The sequence below is a fragment of the Epinephelus lanceolatus genome, chromosome 14, assembly GCF_041903045.1.
Source record: "Epinephelus lanceolatus isolate andai-2023 chromosome 14, ASM4190304v1, whole genome shotgun sequence".
Lineage (NCBI taxonomy): Eukaryota > Metazoa > Chordata > Actinopteri > Perciformes > Serranidae > Epinephelus > Epinephelus lanceolatus.
In genome coordinates this window covers 12,366,324-12,387,024 of record NC_135747.1, presented here as the reverse complement: position 1 = coordinate 12,387,024, position 20,701 = coordinate 12,366,324, and the positions used below count along the sequence as shown (strand labels likewise).

The 20,701-nt window shown below is 39.0% G+C and overlaps 2 protein-coding genes across 2 annotated transcripts; both read left to right on the top strand.

The window, feature by feature from the left end:
• Positions 1-1,404: 1,404 nt before the first annotated feature.
• On the top strand, positions 1,405-4,035 carry LOC117251083 (olfactory receptor 4B13-like). The gene has a single exon (XM_033617066.2). The coding sequence runs from the start codon at positions 2,937-2,939 to the stop codon at positions 3,909-3,911; it is 975 nt and encodes a 324-aa protein (XP_033472957.2). The 5' UTR covers positions 1,405-2,936; the 3' UTR covers positions 3,912-4,035.
• An 11,264-nt stretch (positions 4,036-15,299) lies between these two features.
• Positions 15,300-16,232, top strand: LOC117251084 (olfactory receptor 4B13-like). The gene has a single exon (XM_033617067.2). It carries the CDS (start codon positions 15,300-15,302, stop codon positions 16,230-16,232), a length of 933 nt encoding a protein of 310 aa, XP_033472958.1.
• Positions 16,233-20,701: the final 4,469 nt, after the last annotated feature.

Sequence of the window (20,701 nt, the reverse complement as noted above, 5' to 3'; positions counted from 1 at the left end):
CTCTCCGTTTTGGCCTCGGTTTCCTCATGCCTTTTTTGCTCCTTGGCAGATTCCACTTGGAGGAATCAAGAACTGGGTTGTCATTTTTTCTCCTCCTTTTTCTAGGAGATGGGGTTGCGGGCTCAGGGGTGGTAGCTGGTGCGGTGGGGGAGCTGGAGTGGAGCAAAGGCAGTGCTCAGGTGGGTGTGGGGTAGGGGCAACAAAAATAAGACAATGTAAGACACATGCTTGGATCCTTACTGTGCTGTGGTTTGACCACAGCTGTTACAGAGACCTGCAGATCTAAAGACCTACAACATTGCACTTTATAGTATATGGTATGTGGGTACTTTCTGAAGCCATTTTTGGCACAAGTTATTGGCTAGTTTAAAATGAGATCCTATTCCTGTCAACAAATCTCTGTAGAAATCAAGATAAATGTACAAATCATAACATTGTAACATTGATAGTAGAGATAACAAATGACAAACAGGCTGAGTTTAAATGCATTATCTATTCAATTCAATTCATGTCATCGGTCACTCACTCCCATAATTGCTTTGTGGCATATTTCTTCTTTGTAAATTCGTCTTCGTTTTCAGTCCTGAATTTTATCAGGGCACTTGTTTGCTCCACGGTCCCTGCAATGGGTAATTTGCTGTTTAGTTATTTACAGGACACAAGGCTGGGTTCTTCACACGAGTGTCTTTGCATGCACATAACTATCCCGTATTGAATAGGATAATGGGGAAGTGTGGGTATTGGGACAGGCCCTAAATAATGACCTCAAAACACTAGTGTGAACACAACTTGTTTTCACTTATGAACTGTGTGTTTACATGTATCCACCAGGCATGGAATTTTCTAACATTCAATGAGACCATAGCCCAATCCCAATACACCCATTGCCGCTTCTTGATGTCTAAGGGTGTCTGGACTCTTGTTGGGATATAGGAGTAGGATGAAGTGTTAGGGCTATATGGCCCTCCAAATGGTGGTTTCTCAGAGGCACACTCAAAACAGAGTATCATGTGAAATCACCAGCAAAATGGCAGCACAACACACTTACCATTGTATTATCTTAGTTTAATGTCGTTTGATGTATTATGGTCCTTTTCTTTATTAAAAGCACTACAAAATGGGGCGTCGGTGGCTTGATGGTAGAGCAGGCGCCCCATGTACACGGCTGTTGCCGCAGCGGCCCGGGTTCGAATCCAGCCTGGGGCCCTTTGCTGCATGTCACTCCCTCTCTCTCTCCCCCTTTCACACTTGTCTGTCCTATCAATTAAAGGCTTAAAAATGCCCAAAAAATATCTTTTAAAAAAAAAAAAGCACTACAAAAATAAAAATCCCTAGTTATTATTATATTATTATTATGCTGATGTCTTGGTAGCGCACCAGCTACATTGTTATTGCTGATTTGTGCATTATAGTTCCGCATTTTCAAATATTCCAATGAGGAATACCAGCTGAGAGGCAGAAAATCCACACTCTGCTGGTGATAGAGTGGGTTTGCTGCTTGCCAATTTGGGTTCTTGTACCAGATGGACAGTCAGTATCTCATCCAGTGGAGGGGTGTTGATTAGCCCAGTAGCAGTGAGAGTTGAGCCTTAGGTAATGCTCAGGTCTGTAAGAGCTCCAGTACAAAGTCAGGGATAACAGACTATTTGTGTCTTAACATTGTTAGCTGCTGGGTGAGAAAAACTGCCCGCAAGCTGAGCTAAGAAGAGGTGGAGTTGGCCATGGCACTTTGAGGCCCTCATGCGCTTGATGGTACAAATTAATTTAGGCTAAGGTAGTACTGTCAGTCTCAGTTGGAAGACCTCTGGCATAGAGGACCCAGTTAGGCTCCTCTCCATCAACCTCATCCCCAACTCTGGTGTCATTCTCAGAGAAACCTTATGAAGGGACAAGAGATAGCTCATCAGACAGCACATCTAACAGTACGTTGTCCGTAAACAAAGTTAAGTCATCTGGGTCTAACATACATCTGTTCTCCCTATGACACCCCTGCTTTGCTCCCACAGTCCCCACGTTTGTTCCAACTCTTGGGAAGACTTCGGACAACAGTGGGTCACAGAGCGCAGTTTACCTTGACAGTATCTTCAACAGGAATGCCAAACGCCTCTCCAGGGCTGTCTTTGGGAGTTTGCGATTGTGTGCACAGGTCTTGAGGCTGCAGCTTTCACACGCAGCATGCTAAAAAAATTAGCGGGCAAGCATTATGTAAGCTTTTTAGGTAAGCTTTGCTAGACCAGCTAGGAGAACTTTCTTTTTGTCTGGGACCATTCCACTACGTGATATAGCTTGCTAAACAAGCAAGTTAGTAGTGAGCCAATGCTAAACAAATATCCATTTCCTAAAGTAAATGGCAGGAAGTGTGGCCAGTTAGCCTGCTTGCAAGGGTTCTGCTGTAGTCAGGTTAAGTGAGGTGAGGTGCAAATAAAGACTGTGCGGTCTTTTGAAGCCACAGGATAAGAAGTTTAATTTGCCTTAACAGGCATTTTTAAGAGGTTCTTCAGGTTGGTCTCACAGGGATGCAATCACCATACGGATGTGTTCAACAGAGTGTACTGACTGAAAAGGAACAAAAATATAGCCTTGGTCTTGGGTCAGTTTCAGGTCTCAGATTCTGCAGTATCAGGCAGGTTAAGTCAGGTCGGGTGTGAAAGGTGTGAGTACAGGCCAGTTCTCGGTCTTATTTTTAGGCCGGTGTAGAACTCTAGTTTGGATACAACAGCAAGCTTGAAAAAATAACATTGGTGGAAACTTCAGCAGTCCTAGTGCTTTTGGGTTTTGTGTTGCTCACTGCTTTGCATTGCCTGTACAGTAAGTTGCTGCACACTGAAAAAAGAGAGAAGCTATTTCTGAATGTTGATTGGCTGATTTGGTCCCCAGCTCATGTTGCTGTGGTCAGACAAGATATATAATAACAGTGAGATGAGGGAAAAGTCACTATGGAGGTACACAACACAGGAGAAAAGGTTTTTCTCACCAGGATGGATAATGTCTCTCTAATAACACTGTTTGTTCTTTCAGGCTTAAATGAGACAACGAACCACCGAGCTATTCTCTTCTCCCTCACTTTACTGTGTTACCTTTTCATTTTGCTGGCAAATGTTACTCTTATTGTGATCATCATCTTGGATAAGAACCTGCATGAACCAATGTATATTCTATTGTGTATGTTTTGCATGAATGGGCTTTATGGGACAGCAGGTTTCTACCCAAAGTTCCTCTGGGATCTGCTTTCTCCTGTTCATGTTATCTCTTATGCTGGATGCCATGTTCAGGCTCTGGTAATGTATTCATTTGCCAGCAGTGATCTGTCTATTCTTGCAGTCATGGCATATGACAGATATGCGGCTATATGTCGACCCCTAGAGTACCACTATATTATGTCAAAGCAAAGACTCTTAATGTTAGTGTGTTTCTCCTGGTTAGCACCTTTTTGCATTATAGGCACAAATATTATTCTGACATCTAGATTAAAGTTATGCAGCCCATTTATCACCAGACTTTTTTGTGTGAATTGGATTATTGTTAAACTTGCTTGTTTCCCAGCTGATACTATGGTTAATGGTATTGTTGCATACATTACAATAATCATTTATGTCTTCCATGGTTTCTTTATAGTTTGGTCTTATATGTATCTCATCAAAACATGTGTGAATTCAATAGAGAACAGGAGGAAGTTCATGCAAACATGTGTGCCACATTTAACCTCCTTACTCATTTTCCTTGTAACAATAGTTTTTGATGTCATGAACATGCGATTTGGTTCAAAAGATTTACCTCAGACTGTTCAAAACTTTATCGAAATACAATTTCTTGTCATATCCCCCGTTATAAATCCTCTTATTTATGGTTTCAAATTGACAAAGATTCGGAACAGATTTCTGCATGTTATTACTTTTAACAACAAATATTAAGTTGATTTTAATTAATGAATTAAAATGAAATATGCATTGCTTAACCAGCTGGCTGTTTTGCTTATGAGTTAAATCATCAGACTGAAGAATGGAGGTTTTGCACATTTACCAAATGTTAGCTATGTCTTGGAGGATGTCTTTTAAGCTGAAAATTTAACCTGAAAATTTAAATGCATTTATGAATGTAGAATGTTTTTTACCTTCAAGATTTCGGCTGCTGAATCATATGCCTCTTTTTTTTTTATTCAGTATCACTCTAAAATAATAATAATAATAAAATGATGATACTATAAAATATGTACTTTCTAAAAGCATTTTCTTTTGTGTATTTACTTAATTCACATTTCACCCTAGTCTGTTTATTGTAGTGGTTTACACTGTTGTGTGTACATATCTCAGACAACACACTCACAAAATCCACTCTGGAAGGAAAAAGTCAGTTACTACTGATAAGAAGCATCATCCAAGTGAAAGCCAAGCCCAGATTCACTTTCGTTTCATAATATGTTTTGTCCTCATGGTTTACTTTACGACTTTATACATTGTTTTTTAAGGAGTATCCTGCAAAGTATACCTTGAACACAAGGCGTGTACTGCACATTTGAAAATGTGACAAGGTCTATTCTTATACATTGTGTGAAACAAAAGGCTCGTTCGAGATGAACTGCACCGCTCCTAGAAGGTAGGGGGCGGTCACAAAAACCTGCGGTGAAGTCGGACAGTTTCCCGACAGTTTCCAGCAGCCTTCAGTCCGTACAGGAAGTCACAGGCACACACACATCCTGTCCGGAATGATGTCAATTCATTACAAAAGTGATCAGACCCATATATCAGTTTGTTTTCAGCCTCCAGTTGTTTTAATTATGATATATATTAATTTATTAAAATGCTTTACAGGTGATCTGTAATTTATGTTCATGGTTTAACCTCCATTTGACATGAATTCTCCTGTAAATCAGCATCATATCAGTTTCACCTGTCCCCTCAACTACAGGGGCTAAATAAACAGTGTTTGACTATAAGGTTCTTTTTTTCTTTTTGAACTTTTTATTTATTCCACATAGATAGAACACATGAAGATGTACATTAGGTCACACCGGCCTCAGTTTACAATCCACTCAATCCAAAACATATCATATTACCTACACCTATACATACATATAATACCACCTTTGTGTACAAGTCAAGCATCAGTCAAAATCTAACATATTTCACGGATATCAACATTATTTGTTGAATTCTGACTTCTTCTAATAGTCCAATAGTACAGATAAGTGTACTTGCAAAACCAAAACAGGTGCCAGTGAAAAAATATATATACATATAAGGAAAAAAAATGCTAATCATGATACATAAATAAAATAAACAACCAGAAAAAAACAACAAAAAACAACATGTAAATCAAATAGTTACAGTTTAAAAAGAGAGAGAGAGAGAAAAAAAAGGTATTTAGAGCTCTGATATCGCTTGTATTATTGGTTTCCATCTTCTCTGAAATTTTTCTAGTTTCAGCTGTAGTCTTGCTGTAGTTTTTTCCATAATAAGAACCTTTTTTGCTCTGTCTGTCCATTGCATTATGTTGGGGGGATGTGGCTTCAACCAATTGATTGTGATCATTTTCTTTGGTATCAGGAGCAGGACTTTCAATAAGTAACTACATTCTGTCTATCAGATCCTCAGGTAATATCCCAAGTATGTACAGGGTTGAGTCAAGATATAGGTCAATACCCAGAATTCTTTTTATTTCTTTTTTCACACCTTTCCAAAAATCTATGATCTTTGGATGATCCCAAAATATATGAGTGAAGTCCCCCACCATCCCACAGTTTCTCCAACATAACTCTGATGTTTTACTATATTTTGCTGTGACAGATGGTGTGTTAAAATAACGTTAATCTTCACTTTCCAATCAAACTCCCTCCATGTTGGACTATTAGTTAATTTATGTCCAGATCTTAACGTTTCCTCATCATGCGTTATTATTACATTTGCTTCCAATTCCCATCTTTCTTTAACATCCATATTATTGTCATTGGACTTCTGTTGTAGCGCTTTATACATTTTTGAAATCAGCCCTTTTTTTGACTCTTTCTCTGTAAATGACATGAGCAATTCTTCAACTTTGGCTGGTTTTTGTATATTCTTTCCCATTCATCATGTTTTTGGAGGTAATGTCTCAATTGTAAATATTTATAAAAATCATTATTTGGTAAATTAAATTCCTTTTTGATCAAATGATTTCAAAATTTGCCCTGAAAAAAACTGTGCTATATATATTAACCCCTTGTTTGTCCATTTCTCAAATCCTGCATCCATAGTGCACGGTACAAAGCCTGGGTTTTTGGCTATTTTTGTAGCTTTACTTACAGAGCTTGATATATTTAATTTCTTTTGTATTGTCGACCATATTTTCATTGTTTCTATAATCAAATCATTTCGAATTTTAAACTTCTTCTGCACCGACCTGGTTACAAAAGGTAGTGATTCCAAAGACACAGAAGGGCATGCCCATTGCTCCATTTCCACCCATATTGCATCTTTGTCTTTCGTTATCCATAATATAAGAGCTCTAAGTTGAGCTGCCCAATAATAGTTCCTTAGATTTGGTAAATTTAGCCCTCCCTTATTTTGGGGGGCTAAAAGTGTCTTGTATTTAATTCTTGCTTTTTTGTTTTGCCATAAGAATTCTGACATACTTTTGTCCAGCATCTTAAAGGTGGAGCCAGGAATCATAACCAGAAGTGACTGAAACAGGAACAATAGTCTTGGCAAGACATTCATTCTAATCGTTTCGACCCTCCCAATGAGAGTCATGGGTAAAATCTCCTGTCTATCCAAATCTTTCTTAATTTCCTTTATCAGTTTTCCGTAGTTTGCATCGTTCAACTGTCAGATATTTGGAGTAATAAAAACACCCAGATATCTAAACCCTTTGTCGGTCCACTTAAACTCAACCTTTTCTTTTAACTCTACTGGACATTTACCTGAGATCATCATAGCAATTGATTTGCCTTCATTAGTCAAATATCTTGAAATTTTTCCATATTCTCTAAGATTCTCCAACAGGACTGGTATTGATCGTGATGGGTCATTTAAAAGTATCAATAAATCATCTGCAAACAATGATATTTTATGTTCCATCCCCCCTTCATCCCTTATTCCCAAGATCTGATTGTTTTGTATTATTGATTCGGCCAATGGTTCAATGCTTACAGCGAACAACAGTGGACTCAAACAGTCACCTTGTCTGACTCCTCTTTTGAGGCAGAAGAAATCTGAGCAACAGCCATTAATTCTGATCCGTGATTTGGGGTCTTTGTAGATTATTTTTACCCATTCTATAAAATTCTGGGGAAACCCAACAGCTGATAGTGTCTGGTATAAAAAGCTCCATTTCACCCTGTCGAAAGCCTTCTGGGCATCAAGGCTAAGCATCATAGAAGCCTCAGGTTTGTATTTTGTACTTGAAATTATATTTAATATTTTCCTAATGTTGTTTGCTCCCTGTCAACCAGGAATGAACCCAGTTTGATCTGTTTTAATTAATTTAGTTATGTATTTTTGCATTCTTTTTGCCATTATGCTTGTAAGAATTTTCAAATCATTGCAGAGTAAACTCACAGGTCTATATCCTTCACATGAAGCTGGATCTTTTCCTTCTTTATGTAAAACTGATATGATGGCTTCTGACCATGACTTAGGTTGGTCCCCAGATGTTAGAGCATAATCAAATACTTTACATAGCACAGGTGTTAGCTCCTCTCTAAAACTTTTGCAGAACTCTCCCGGAAACCCATCCGTCCCAGGTGATTTATTATTTTTAAGTGTTTTTATTGTATCCAATATTTCCTGTGTAGAAATTGGCCGGATCATTTCAGATGCCTCTTCTCTTGACAGGGTTGGTAAGTTTAATTTTTTAAGAAAGGTTTGTGTGTCACTATCAGTGTGATCAGATTCAGAGTCGTCATATAAATTTTTATAGTAATCTGCAAAGGCCTCTGCAATTTCTTTGGGCTTTACCACAGTTTGTTTAGATGTGGGGTGTTTTATTTTTGAAATTATTCTATTTGTTTGGGCTTTTCTAAGTTGTAATGTTAATAAGCGACTAGCTCTATTACCCATTTCGTAGTATCTCTGGCTTGTAAAATGTAGGGACCCTTCCGCTTTGAATGTTAAAAGTTCATCTAATTTGTCTCTGGTTGTTTTTAAATCATGAAATATTGATTTATCTGATGTTCTTTTATGTTCCATCTTCAGTTCTTTAATCTTATTCTCCAATTCTCTTTGTTTTTTTAGTCGAGCTTTCTTCAGTCGAGATGATATTTCCATTATTTTCCCTCGTATCACTGCTTTCCCTCCCTCCCATAATATCGATGGTGTTACCTCACCATTATCATTTATTTGGAAATATTCCTTTAAATTCTGCTTTATTTCTTTTACTATACTTTCACTCGACAGAACAGATACATTCATTCTCCAGTATCTGAAAGGGGGCTCATTACCCAGATCATCTGTTAGTGTAATAGGTGCATGATCACTTACAATTATATTGACACGTTTCAGAAGAAAAGACTCAGATGCAGAGGAAAAAAAACCCAGGACAAAAAAATGCAGAAAGTCAAAGTTCTTTACTCAAAAATTCAAGCAGAATCCAAAGGAAGGCAATTCCAAGAGTAACATACCAAAAGTCTTCAAAGTCCAAAAAACAGGCAAACAAAACTAGACCCACAGGGCTGGAAGACATGAACACACTGGGAGACAATGGTAATCTGGCAGAGGGCTGGTGAAAACACATGGTATATATACACAGGTGAAGGTGATTACAAATCAGTCACAGGTGAGTGATCAAAAGGCGGGAAAAGAACAAAGACAGGAAGTAAAACTAGACATCAACCCAAAACAACAGGATTTCAAAATAGAATAGGAAATTAACACAAACACACTAACAGCTAAAGAGAACATTACATATATTTTCTATCCCACAGTTAAATACTTTATGTCTGTGTTGTTATGATACATAGAAAAAATCTATCCTTGAATAGCTACCATGTGGATTTGAATAAAATGTATAATCTCTCCTCTTTGGATTATTATCCCTCCATGGATCAATGAGACCAGCTCTTTAGTCATGTTGTTCAATACTGTAGATTTTTTCGCACTTGGTCCCTGGTCTGGAGGAAACCTGTCTAATCTGCCATTTTGTATTGTGTTAAAATCTCCGCCAAAAAGTACCATCCCCTTTCCTTCACTGGTTATTACTTTAGCAATCTGTTTAAAGAACGTCTGTTTCTCCTCATTTGGGGCATATACATTTAGTATTGAAATAATCATGTCTCCTATAGATCCTACAATCATTACATATTTTTTTAACTTTTATGGAATTTTCTGTTATTTATCTTGAATTCATCTTATTCAATGAACACAGGCCATTATCATAGATTTTTGTGAAGTTATTGTCCAAAAATGAACCAATAATAATGCTATAATCTAATATTTATGTTTTCAATAAGGTTTTAGTATAGTTTTTGATGTTTCAGGGTCAGTTTTGTTCTTCCAGATGCCTCTGTCTGATAAAGAGAGGCAGAGACTATACAGGGTCAGAAAGAATGCTGATCCACAAGCTAGGGCTGAGCATCTTGAGGAAAAGCGAGCAAGGTATTGTGATTTAGTGAAGGCAGATCAGTAAAAAGGAAAAAAAATATCAAAATAGGTTTACACTCATTGCAAAAGGCTTAGATGTTTTAGTTAACCCTCCTGTTATGTTGTGGGTCAAATTGACCCATTTCAAAGTTTAAGAACACATAAAACATGTTTTTATTAAGTTTTGGAGCATGAAACTGTTTCTGCTGGACTTGATTAGTGTAATGAACATGTAAATGAAAAATGACTACTGACACTGCAGTGATAATGGAGGAAGGGTAAAAAAATATCACATTTCTTGCAAATCAAGACACAAGAAAAGAGAATGACAGCCCAGGAGGAACATATCCTTGATCAGGATAGTGATGTTCAGACCATCAACTCCAAGAGAAACATTCATATCAAAAAATGACCAAATAGAATATTGAATGCCTCATTTTTGCCAGTGTACTAAAAGAAATCAGTTTGAAAGTTATTTTTTAATGAAAAACGAGTGAATTCTCATAAGTAAACCATGATCTGTAAGGGGTGAAACACTTGATTACATTAAATAATGATTACATTAATGTCAATTGAGCTAACGATAATGTTTATAGAGAAAAATATATTTACCTCCGCCATGGAGGTTATGTTTTCGCTGGCGTTGGTCTGTTTGTTCGTTTGTCTGTTTGTTTGTTTGATTGTCTGCAAAATAACTCAAAAAGTTATGAACGGATTTTGATGAAATTTTCAGGAAAGGTGGATAGTGGGACAAGGAACAGATGATTAAATTTTGGTGGTGATCAGTTGAAGCAAAGTGGATAAAATAATAAATAAAGTCTATGGTCTGACAGCCTCAGCAGCAATTAAGATGGTGAAAATGGCGCCATCTGGTGGCCGGAAAGCACGTCTCGTTCTACTTGCTAAATATTGTTAAATTCTAAAGTTGAAATTAATGTTCTGTGTTGGAAAAAAGAAAGTGAAAAATACAAAGAAAACATTATATTCTGTGTTGGTACAAAATAAAAATGAAATAAATACACCACAGTGTCTCCATGGTGAAGGCATATGTAACCTAATAATGATAGTGATGCAAATAACCTAATTGTGATGCAGGCTGCAAAATCTGATGCAGAGGGGGAGGGAATATCACTTACTTGGTGGAGGTCTGCACTCTCTGGGTGCTTTTCTAGTTTTGAACTACTTTCAGATGGTTAAATATCCACCGGGTCAATTTGACCCGGGAACATCATGGCATTACTTAATAAATGAGTTACATTGTTGCATGAAATGAAAGATTAAAAAACATCTTTTCAGATCTTTAACAGCTGTCAGTCTCTTTGTATTATGTATGTTTGTTGAAAAAATTATGTTCTGAGACAGCCTTTAATGATAATTACTTTGAAATCTTGCAGTATGTCATTCCTGGCTAACAACATGTCATTCCGGGTAACAATGACACAGTCAAGTAATTTAACCCAGATTTTCATGTTATATTACTCAATCATGTTTCTTGAGTTGAGGATACAATAACAACCCTTCTACCTTTACTATAAAACATTTTAAGACATTTTCCATCTTTTTTCTCTTTTTGGCATGAAACATTGTGTGATCAACAGCAACTAATAAACCCATTTCAGTATAAATATTCAAATATATCACATTAATTGTGATGAAAATGTTGTTTTCTGAGCAGTAATTGTTTGTTGAGCTCTAACTATAGTTATCTATAAACTTTTATATGCCAACAATGGTAGACATTTTAATTTCTTTTCAATTCCATTCCCGTTACCCAGGGAGGACATTTTCCATGGGATTATCCATATGATTGACTGAAAAATGTTAATTGCATTTTTAAAATTGATTCTTTTTGTTGAGTTGTATAAAGAACATTCTAATAAAGCTAGAAAGTGCCTAAATTGGCATTTTTAACCAATTTGATTTATTTTCAATTTTTAAATCCTTATTCGTCTTTGACCCACATATCGTCCAGTATTATCCTTAATCTCTTTTTCAACCTTGATTGGTGTACCTTTACCAATTAAAATAGCTACCCCTCTCCTTTTGCCATATGAGGCATAAAAAACCTGGTTCACCCATTCCCTTTTTAATTTTCTATGCTCAATGTCCGTCAGATGTGTCTCTTGTAGTAAAGCTATTGAACACAGTTTTTTCAGTTGGCTCAGTATCTTCTTCCTCTTAATGGGATGATTCAGACCGTGTACATTGCATGACACAAGATTAAGCTTATTCATATAATTTCAGATGAGACCCACAAGCTCTACACCTCATAACAAAGTAAAAAACTGCACAAACCCTGCATAATAAAGAAAACAAAAACTGTACATCTCCATCAGAACCAGAACTAATGTATTACAGGAACATAAACATGTGTCTTCCAAAAGTCCCATCATCAGAGAGTCGTGGTGTTTTCTCTCTGGGGAAAAGCACTATGTGTGTTAACAACTTGTTGTCTAAGGTTGTTAAGAACTCAAAGTTTTAGATTTGCTCTTCATAAAACCAATATTTCTGTCAGTTTAACAAGTAGTGCCTTAACTAGCTTTTTTCATGTTCACCAGCTCTTATAGTTAAAGGCAGATATGAATATGAATATAATTTCTTATACTTAACTATTTATTATTGCACTTCAACTTTTTTTTTTCCTTCTCCTTACTGTATCAATAGAGGTGTTAAGTGTTGAGTTTACTCCATGAGGGCATATATGTCTGCTTCAGTGATGTGGGGACGTCTCTGCCTCCCTTTCTGTCCTGTCGCCGTGGTCCAGCTGCTCTGCATCATCACTCTCTGCAGCCTCTCCATCCTGTCCTCCTCCACATTGATTCCCATGTCCTTTAACATAGGTGCCGCTTCCGTTACTGTAGCAAATGTCTTTGTCCCTGAGTCCAAAAACACTTTAAGCTGGGCTGGGTAGGGGGATTGTGCCTTCACGTTTTTCTCCTTCAGCTTTTTGATGACATCCCTCACCTGTTTCCTCTTCTTTTGAACCTCCGTCGTGTAGTCTTGATTAAAGTAGATGGTTTGTCCCTCGTACATAGTCTTCTGTTTCCAGGCTTGCCATATCACATATTCCTTAACTTTGTAATCCAGAAAGCACATGATGATGGCTCTCAGGGGGGCAGCGCTGTCTTTGGGTTTCGCCACTAGTGACCGATGTGCCCTCTCGATGCGTATTTCCATGTCGCCTGCAATTTGGATTTTGGACTTAATAAGTCCCGTTATGAAGTCTATGGTATCGTTCTTCTCTGCGCCTTCTGGGATGCCCTGTATCCGTATGTTTTTGCGTCTCATTCTTGACTCCAAGTCATCACATTTCACAGACAGTTTGGTCGTCTGCTGGAGTAAGAAAGCGGCGGAGCGCTCCAGTCGCGTCGTCCTGTCTTCCGTATTTCCAGTTCTTTCCTCCATTTGGCCCGTTCTTTGCTCCAGGGATGCCGTTCTTTCCATAAGCTCTTTCATGTTTGTTTCGAGTCTAGCCATAGCTTTCTTGTTGTCACCTGCTGCTTCGGCATGCTCCTGTCTTAATTTGCGCAGCTCCATTAATATGACCGAGTCATGTTCACTGCTAACCGCCTCTTGCCGCCCCGTCTCTGGGCTAACTCCCACCGCCAACTTGGCACAACGTCCCTTTGCACCATCCTCCTCTCCGGGCTTCCCTATCTTGACCATATTATCCATAAACTTTGTTCGTCTACTTATTTTCAAGATTTGCTCACTTTCTGCCGTTTTCGCTTTAGTTAATAGCTAGTTTTAATTGGTTTTCTCTAGAGCTATTTTCCTCGCAGCCATCCACAACATGGCGCCACTGGAAGTCATAAGGTTCATATTTAATACAAGACAACAGCTTTCATTAAGGCTCAGTCAGATACAGTCAGGGCTTCACATATGTACACGTTATTTTAAGAATCCTCACATCCCACTGACCACAAGTCTCTGTGATGCTAAATACTTCAATAATTTAAACCGTCCAATATTAATATACAGTTGACTCTGTATAGTTTATGATGAATGTATTTAGTCTCTGACAACTAAACTTCACCATCACTCACACGTTTTCTGTTCACAGAATAAACCTTCAAATCAGACAAATACAATCTTAATCTCTAAAATTCAACAAAAATGAATAGTTTATCTAAAACATCATCTTGTGGAATCGACATCTAAACCAATCAGTTGATGGATCAGGTGAGAGCCAGGTGGTGCAGTCAGTTGAGAGCAACTGCAGCGCCTGGCTCTAAAAACTGCTGCCGCCTTGCACTCGCGGTTTTATCGCCGTCCACTTAACACGTCAGAGCAAGTTGGGATGAAGTCTGACACAAATCTAACCGGCATGCATTGTGTGCCGATCGCCGGTGATCGAATCTGCGCAGGCCTGGCTCATCTCGAACGAACCTAAAGTCTCTCTGGGTAAACTTTTTACCACCAATGAACAAAATTATCTCATCTTTAAGACAGACATCTTTGACGTATAGATTTAGGTCATGGCAGTGATGAAGAAAAGTCTTCGGTAGCTTTGTCTGAGCCCTTAAGTCTTTTAGAATTATCGTTCAAATGAAATTATTAAAATGGTTAAGAAGTGAAAGAAATGCAAAAAAATATATATGAAGAGGAATGGAAATCATTGTCAGTCTCAGCACATCTGAGTTTACATGTAATGTTTCAGTGTATCTGCTACTTTTATGTGTATAGAGCTTCTTTATAAGGACACTATGCCTCATTTAAAGTAAAAGCATTGTGGACAGTGAAACTGCCCTGCTAATATCACTAACAATTAAATTTGAGATGATACATCTCGCTTCAGTGTTATGCAGGCAACATACAGCTGTGACAGAATGGAGGTTTAAGTAGCTAAGATACAGCAGAGAAACTAGGCTGAGCATGTTCCACTCCTTACCAGCAAATGGCTGTAATGAACAGTTTTGTTGTTTGTCAGGCAAAGGAAGAAAAAAAAAAGCTATGAGGCCATTTTACTGTTATTTTTTAAGGTTTCTCGTTGACAGAGAACTTTAAATAATGACCTCAAAACACTAGTGTGAACACAACTTGTTTTCACTTATGAACTGTGTTTTCAGATGTATCCACCAGGCATGGAATTTTCTAACATTCAGTGAGACCATAGCCCAATCCCAATACACCCCTTGCTGCTTCTTGATGTCTAAGGGTGTGTGGATTTGTGTTGGGATATAGGAGTAGGACGAAGTGTTAGGACTATATGGCCCTCCAAATGGAGGTTTTTCAGAGGCACACTTAAAACAGCGTATCATGTGAAATCATCAGCAAAATGGCAGCACAAGCAGCAAAAGAAATCCACCAGTGTTTCCCACAGGATTTTAGGAAACTATTGGGGTGGGGGGGGGGTGGGGGGGTGATTCTGCAGTATCAGGCAGGTTAAGTCAGGTCAGGTGTGAAAGGTGTGAGTACAGGCCAGTTCTCGGTCTTATTTTTAGGCCTGTGTAGAACTCTAGTTTGGATACAACAGCAAGCTTGAAAAAATAACACTGGTGGAAACTTCAGCAGTCCTAGTGCTTTTGGGTTTTGTGTTGCTAACTGCTTTGCATTGCTTGTAGCCTAAAGTAAATTGCTGCACACTGAAAAAAGAGAGAAGCACCTTCTGAGTGTTGATTGGCTGATTTGGTCCCCAGCTCATGTTGCTGTAGTCAGACAAGATATTAATAACAGTGAGATGAGGGAAAAGTCACTATGGAGGTACACAACACAGAACAAAATGTAGGTGTAGTTTTTCTCACCAGGATGGATAATGTCTCTCTAATAACACTGTTTGTACTTTCAGGTTTAAATGAGACAACGAACCACCGAGCCGTTCTCTTCTCCCTCACTTTACTGTGTTACCTTTTCATTTTGCTGGCAAATGTTACTCTTATTGTGATCATCATCTTGGATAAAAACCTGCATGAACCAATGTATATTCTATTGTGTGTGAACTGCATGAATGGGCTTTATGGGACAGCAGGTTTCTACCCCAAGTTCCTCTGGGATCTGCTTTCTCCTGTTCATGTTATCTCTTATGCTGGATGCCATGTTCAGGCTCTGGTAATGTATTCATTTGCCTGCAGTGATCTGTCTATTCTTGCAGTCATGGCATATGACAGATATGCGGCTATATGTCGACCCCTAGACTACCACCGTATCATGTCAAAGCAAAGACTGTTAACGTTAGTGTGTTTCTCCTGGTCAGCACCTTTTTGCATGCTGGGCATAAATGTTATTCTGACATCTAGATTAAAGTTATGCAGCCCATTTATCACCAGACTTTTTTGTGTGAACTGGATGATTGTTAAACTTGCTTGTTTCCCAGCTGATACTATGGTTAATGGTATTGTTGCATACATTACAATATACATTTATGTCTTCCATGGATTATTTATAGTTTGGTCTTATATGTATCTCATCAAAACATGTGTGAATTCAATAGAGAACAGGAGGAAGTTCATGCAAACATGTGTGCCACATTTAACCTCCTTACTCACCTTCCTTGTAACAATAGTTTTTGATCTCATGAACATGCGATTTGGTTCAAAAGATTTACCTCAGACTGTTCAAAACTTTATCGAAATACAATTTCTTGTCATACCCCCCATTATAAATCCTCTCATTTATGGTTTCAAATTGACAAAGATTCGGAACAGATTTCTGCATGTTATTACTTTTAAAAACAAATATTAAGTTGATTTTAATTAGTTAATTAAAATGACATATGCATTGCTTAACCAGCTGGCTGTTTTGCTTATGAGTTAAATCATCAGACTGAAGAATGGAGGTTTTGCACATTTACCAAATGTTAGCTATGTGTTGAAGGATGTCTTTTAAGCTGACACATGTTTATGAATGTAGAATGCTCTTTATCGTAAAGATTTAGGCTGCTGAATCATATGCCTTTTTTATTTGGAAGTGCTCTAAAATAATAATAATAGCAGTAATGATACTATAAAATATGTGCTTTCTATAAGCATTTTCTTTTGTTTATTTACTTAATTCATTTACCAGAGTCTGTTTTTTGTACAGTGGTTTACACTGTTGTGTGTACACATCTCAGACAACACACTTTGCTCTATTAATTCACAAAATTCACTCTGTGGCTACATGACTGTGTGTCTTCTGGTATTAAGGAATAAAATAAATATGATAATATCTGAAAAATATATCATCCCATATTTGTAACATATTTGTCATTAACCTGCTTGTGATTAAACATACACAAATGAAACACTGGGAAATAAAAGACAAACTTGGTGACTAAGCAGTATTTAAAATGGCTTGTCATCTCCACTTTAGAACAACAAATGACCATTGGACCTGTCAAATTAAGGCTGAGTTCACATGTGCAGGGGTATTTTTCTACATGTTTTGACCTTTTATCCACATGCAAACTGTGATTAGGTTACTGAAAATGAACCTTTTGTAAAACTAAGGGCAGGGTGAAGATTTTCAGAAACTCTATTTCCAGTGTTGATGTGTACTTTATTATAATGTGCATAGGCTTTCTACTGTAACCATTACATATTGTCCAATAAACCTCATAAAACAAAACTAAAACTATCTGCAATTATTTTACCTGATAGTTCAGTGGACCTTGTTGCATTGGGGGTATTCAGTGTTACTGAAAAAACACAATTTTTACTATGATTAAAGGTATACTATGCAAAAAATGTCAGTTACTATTGATAAGCAGTATCATCCAAGTGAAAGCCAACCCCAGATTGATTTTGGAATATGTTTTGTCCTCATGGTGTTTTGCCTTACTATATATGCATTTTATTTTTCATAAGTGATTTTTGAGAGGGTTTACTTAAGGACTTTATACATTGTTTTTTAAGGAGTATCCTGCAAAGTATACCTTGAAAATAAGGCATGTACTGCACATTTGAAAATGTGACAAGGTCTATTCTTATACATTAGGCCCATGTGAAACAAAGTCTCTCTGGGTAAACTTTTTACCACCTATGAACAAAATTATCTCATCTTCAAGTGCTTGTCTATGAAACATATTTTTTTACAGTGCTTTGTCCAAACATGATCAAGATAATTTAGTGTTTCCAAGTTTCCAATTACTCCAAAAGAAGCTACCTTACAATTATCTATCTGTAGTTCATCTAGCACTGACCACATGGCATGCCTCCTCCCCAAAGATGCTTCTTTTAGCTTAGTATGGTAGCTTAGTAGATCTCCTTGCTAAGAGTTACAATATAGCAGCATACATGGGGCGTCTTTCTCACCTCATTCTGGCCTTGTCTTAGACCCTGCAGGAATCTGGTGCAGACTCTTCTGCCCAGACCCTTAGTGATGCATCCCTTCAGACTTTTGCTTTCATGTCTAGGGAGCTTGGAAGGTTGATGTCAACAGTGACACTGGCTCGCCACCAGGTCTGGCAAGCACAGTCCCCACTGTTGGAAGCATGTCGTCGCACCCTCTGCACCCTTCCAGTGGTTCCAGGTCAGATCCTTGGGCCTGCTGCTCAGCAGGCACTGGATCACAGTGCACAGGCAGATCAGGCAAGGCAGAGGTTTGTTGGTCTGCAGCAGGGCCCAGGTCCTGTTCCAGGAGGCAGGGGTCCCTTGCCTTCCGGACACAGCCACTACTATCCACCTGCTTGCCCAGGTGGACAGCCTTGAGCCTCTCACAATACAGGGCACTATGATCAGCACCTCCGTGCTTCTTCCTGGCCAACCTTTCAGGTGCCAAGAGGACCGGCCCCAGTGGTCACCCCCCCTAAAGACTAAAGGAGGGGGGGGGGTCGAACCTGAGGTCAGAGGGGCCGGTGTCGCATGCTTCTCCCAGCAGCAACTCAGCTTCTGGGAGAGGGAGACCACAGACCCTTGGGTGGTGTCCACACTGTCCAGGGAATACACATTACAGTTCCGATGCTGGCCACCCGCTTTCTGTGGGGTCAGAATGTATCTGGTAGAAGACCCCGCGAAATCCCCGGCCCTCAGCCAGGAATTGGCATCCCTGTTAGAAAAAGACGCCATTGTGCCTGTAGAATATATGGCGCAGTGTGTTTTATTCAGTGTATTTTTTTAATTCCAAAGAAGGATGGCGGGTTTGGCGGTCCAATCCTGGATCTGAGGGGTTTAAACAAATTTTTAGAACATCTGCTGTTCTGAATGTGACAGATGGCAGATGTTCCGCATTTAGTGACAGAGGGGGCCTGGTTTGTGTCAATAGATCTCAAGGACACCTACTTTCACATGCCTATTGCACCACACCACAGGCAGCTTCTTAGTTTTGCGTTTCAGGGACATGCCTACCAATTCAAGGTGTTGCCATTTGGTCTTTCACTGGCCCCTCACATATTCACAAGGTGCGTGGCAGCCGCCCTTTCTTCCATACAAGTAGGAGAGTTGACAGTCTTACCATACCTGGACGATTGGCTAATCATTTCCCCAACAGCAGAGCAGGCAATCAGGGACATAGCTATTCTGCTTGGCCATGTGAGCCAGTTGGGCCTGACAGTGAACTTCAACAAGAGCAAGCTTACACCCAGTCAGAGTCATACCTGGGCATGACACTCAACTATATGTATATGTACACACACATATACATATACATATATATATATATATATGTGTGTGTGTGTGCGTGTGTGTGTGTATATGTATATACAGTACAGGCCAAAAGTTTGGACACACCTTCTCATTCAATGCGTTTTCTTTATTTTCATGACTATTTACATTGTAGATTCTCACTGAAGGCATCAAAACTATGAATGAACACATGTGGAGTTATGTACTTAACAAAAAAAGGTGAAATAACTGAAAACATGTTTTATATTCTAGTTTCTTCTAAATAGCCACTCTTTGCTCTGATCACTGCTTTGCACACTCTTGGCATTCTCTCGATGAGCTTCAAGAGGTAGTCACCTGAAATGGTTTTCCAACAGTCTTGAAGGAGTTCCCAGAGGTGTTTAGCACTTGTTGGCCCCTTTGCCTTCACTCTGCGGTCCAGCTCACCCCAAACCATCTCGATTGGGTTCAGGTCCGGTGACTGTGGAGGCCAGGTCATCTGCCGCAGCACTCCATCACTCTCCTTCTTGGTCAAATAGCCCTTACACAGCCTGGAGGTGTGTTTGGGGTCATTGTCCTGTTGAAAAAGAAATGATCGTCCAACTAAACGCAAACCGGATGGGATGGCATGTCGCTGCAGGATGCTGTGGTAGCCATGCTGGTTCAGTGTGCCTTCAATTTTGAATAAATCCCCAACAGTGTCACCAGCAAAACACCCCCACACCATCACACCTCCTCCTCCATGCTTCACAGTGGGAACCAGGCATGTAGAATCCATCCGCTCACCTTTTCTGTGTCTCACAAAGACACGGCGGTTGGAACCAAAGATCTCAAATTTGGACTCATCAGACCAAAGCACAGATTTCCACTGGTCTAATGTCCATTCCTTGTGTTTCTTGGCCCAAACAAATCTCTTCTGCTTGTTGCCTCTCCTTAGCAGTGGTTTCCTAGCAGCTATTTGACCATGAAGGCCTGATTCGCGCAGTCTCCTCTTAACAGTTGTTCTAGAGATGGGTCTGCTGCTAGAACTCTGTGTGGCATTCATCTGGTCTCTGATCTGAGCTGCTGTTAACTTGCGATTTCTGAGGCTGGTGACTCGGATGAACTTATCCTCAGAAGCAGAGGTGACTCTTGGTCTTCCTTTCCTGGGTCGGTCCTCATGTGTGCCAGTTTCGTTGTAGCGCTTGATGGTTTTTGCGACTCCACTTGGGGACACATTTAAAGTTTTTGCAATTTTCCGGACTGACTGACCTTCATTTCTTAAAGTAATGATGGCCACTCGTTTTTCTTTAGTTAGCTGATTGGTTCTTTCACCTTTTTTTGTTAAGTACATAACTCCACATGTGTTCATTCATAGTTTTGATGCCTTCAGTGAGAATCTACAATGTAAATAGTCATGAAAATAAAGAAAACGCATTGAATGAGAAGGTGTGTCCAAACTTTTGGCCTCTACTGTATATCGTCATATCGCGCAGCCCTAAGTCGATCATAAGATCTTGATCAATATGCTCCTTAACATGGGCGTGTCAAAACAAGCAGTATCCTCATTCAAAAACTACCTGTCTGCCAGAATGCAATGTGTTCAGTTGGAAGGGTCCACATCTTCCTTTCTGATGATATCTAAAGGCGTGC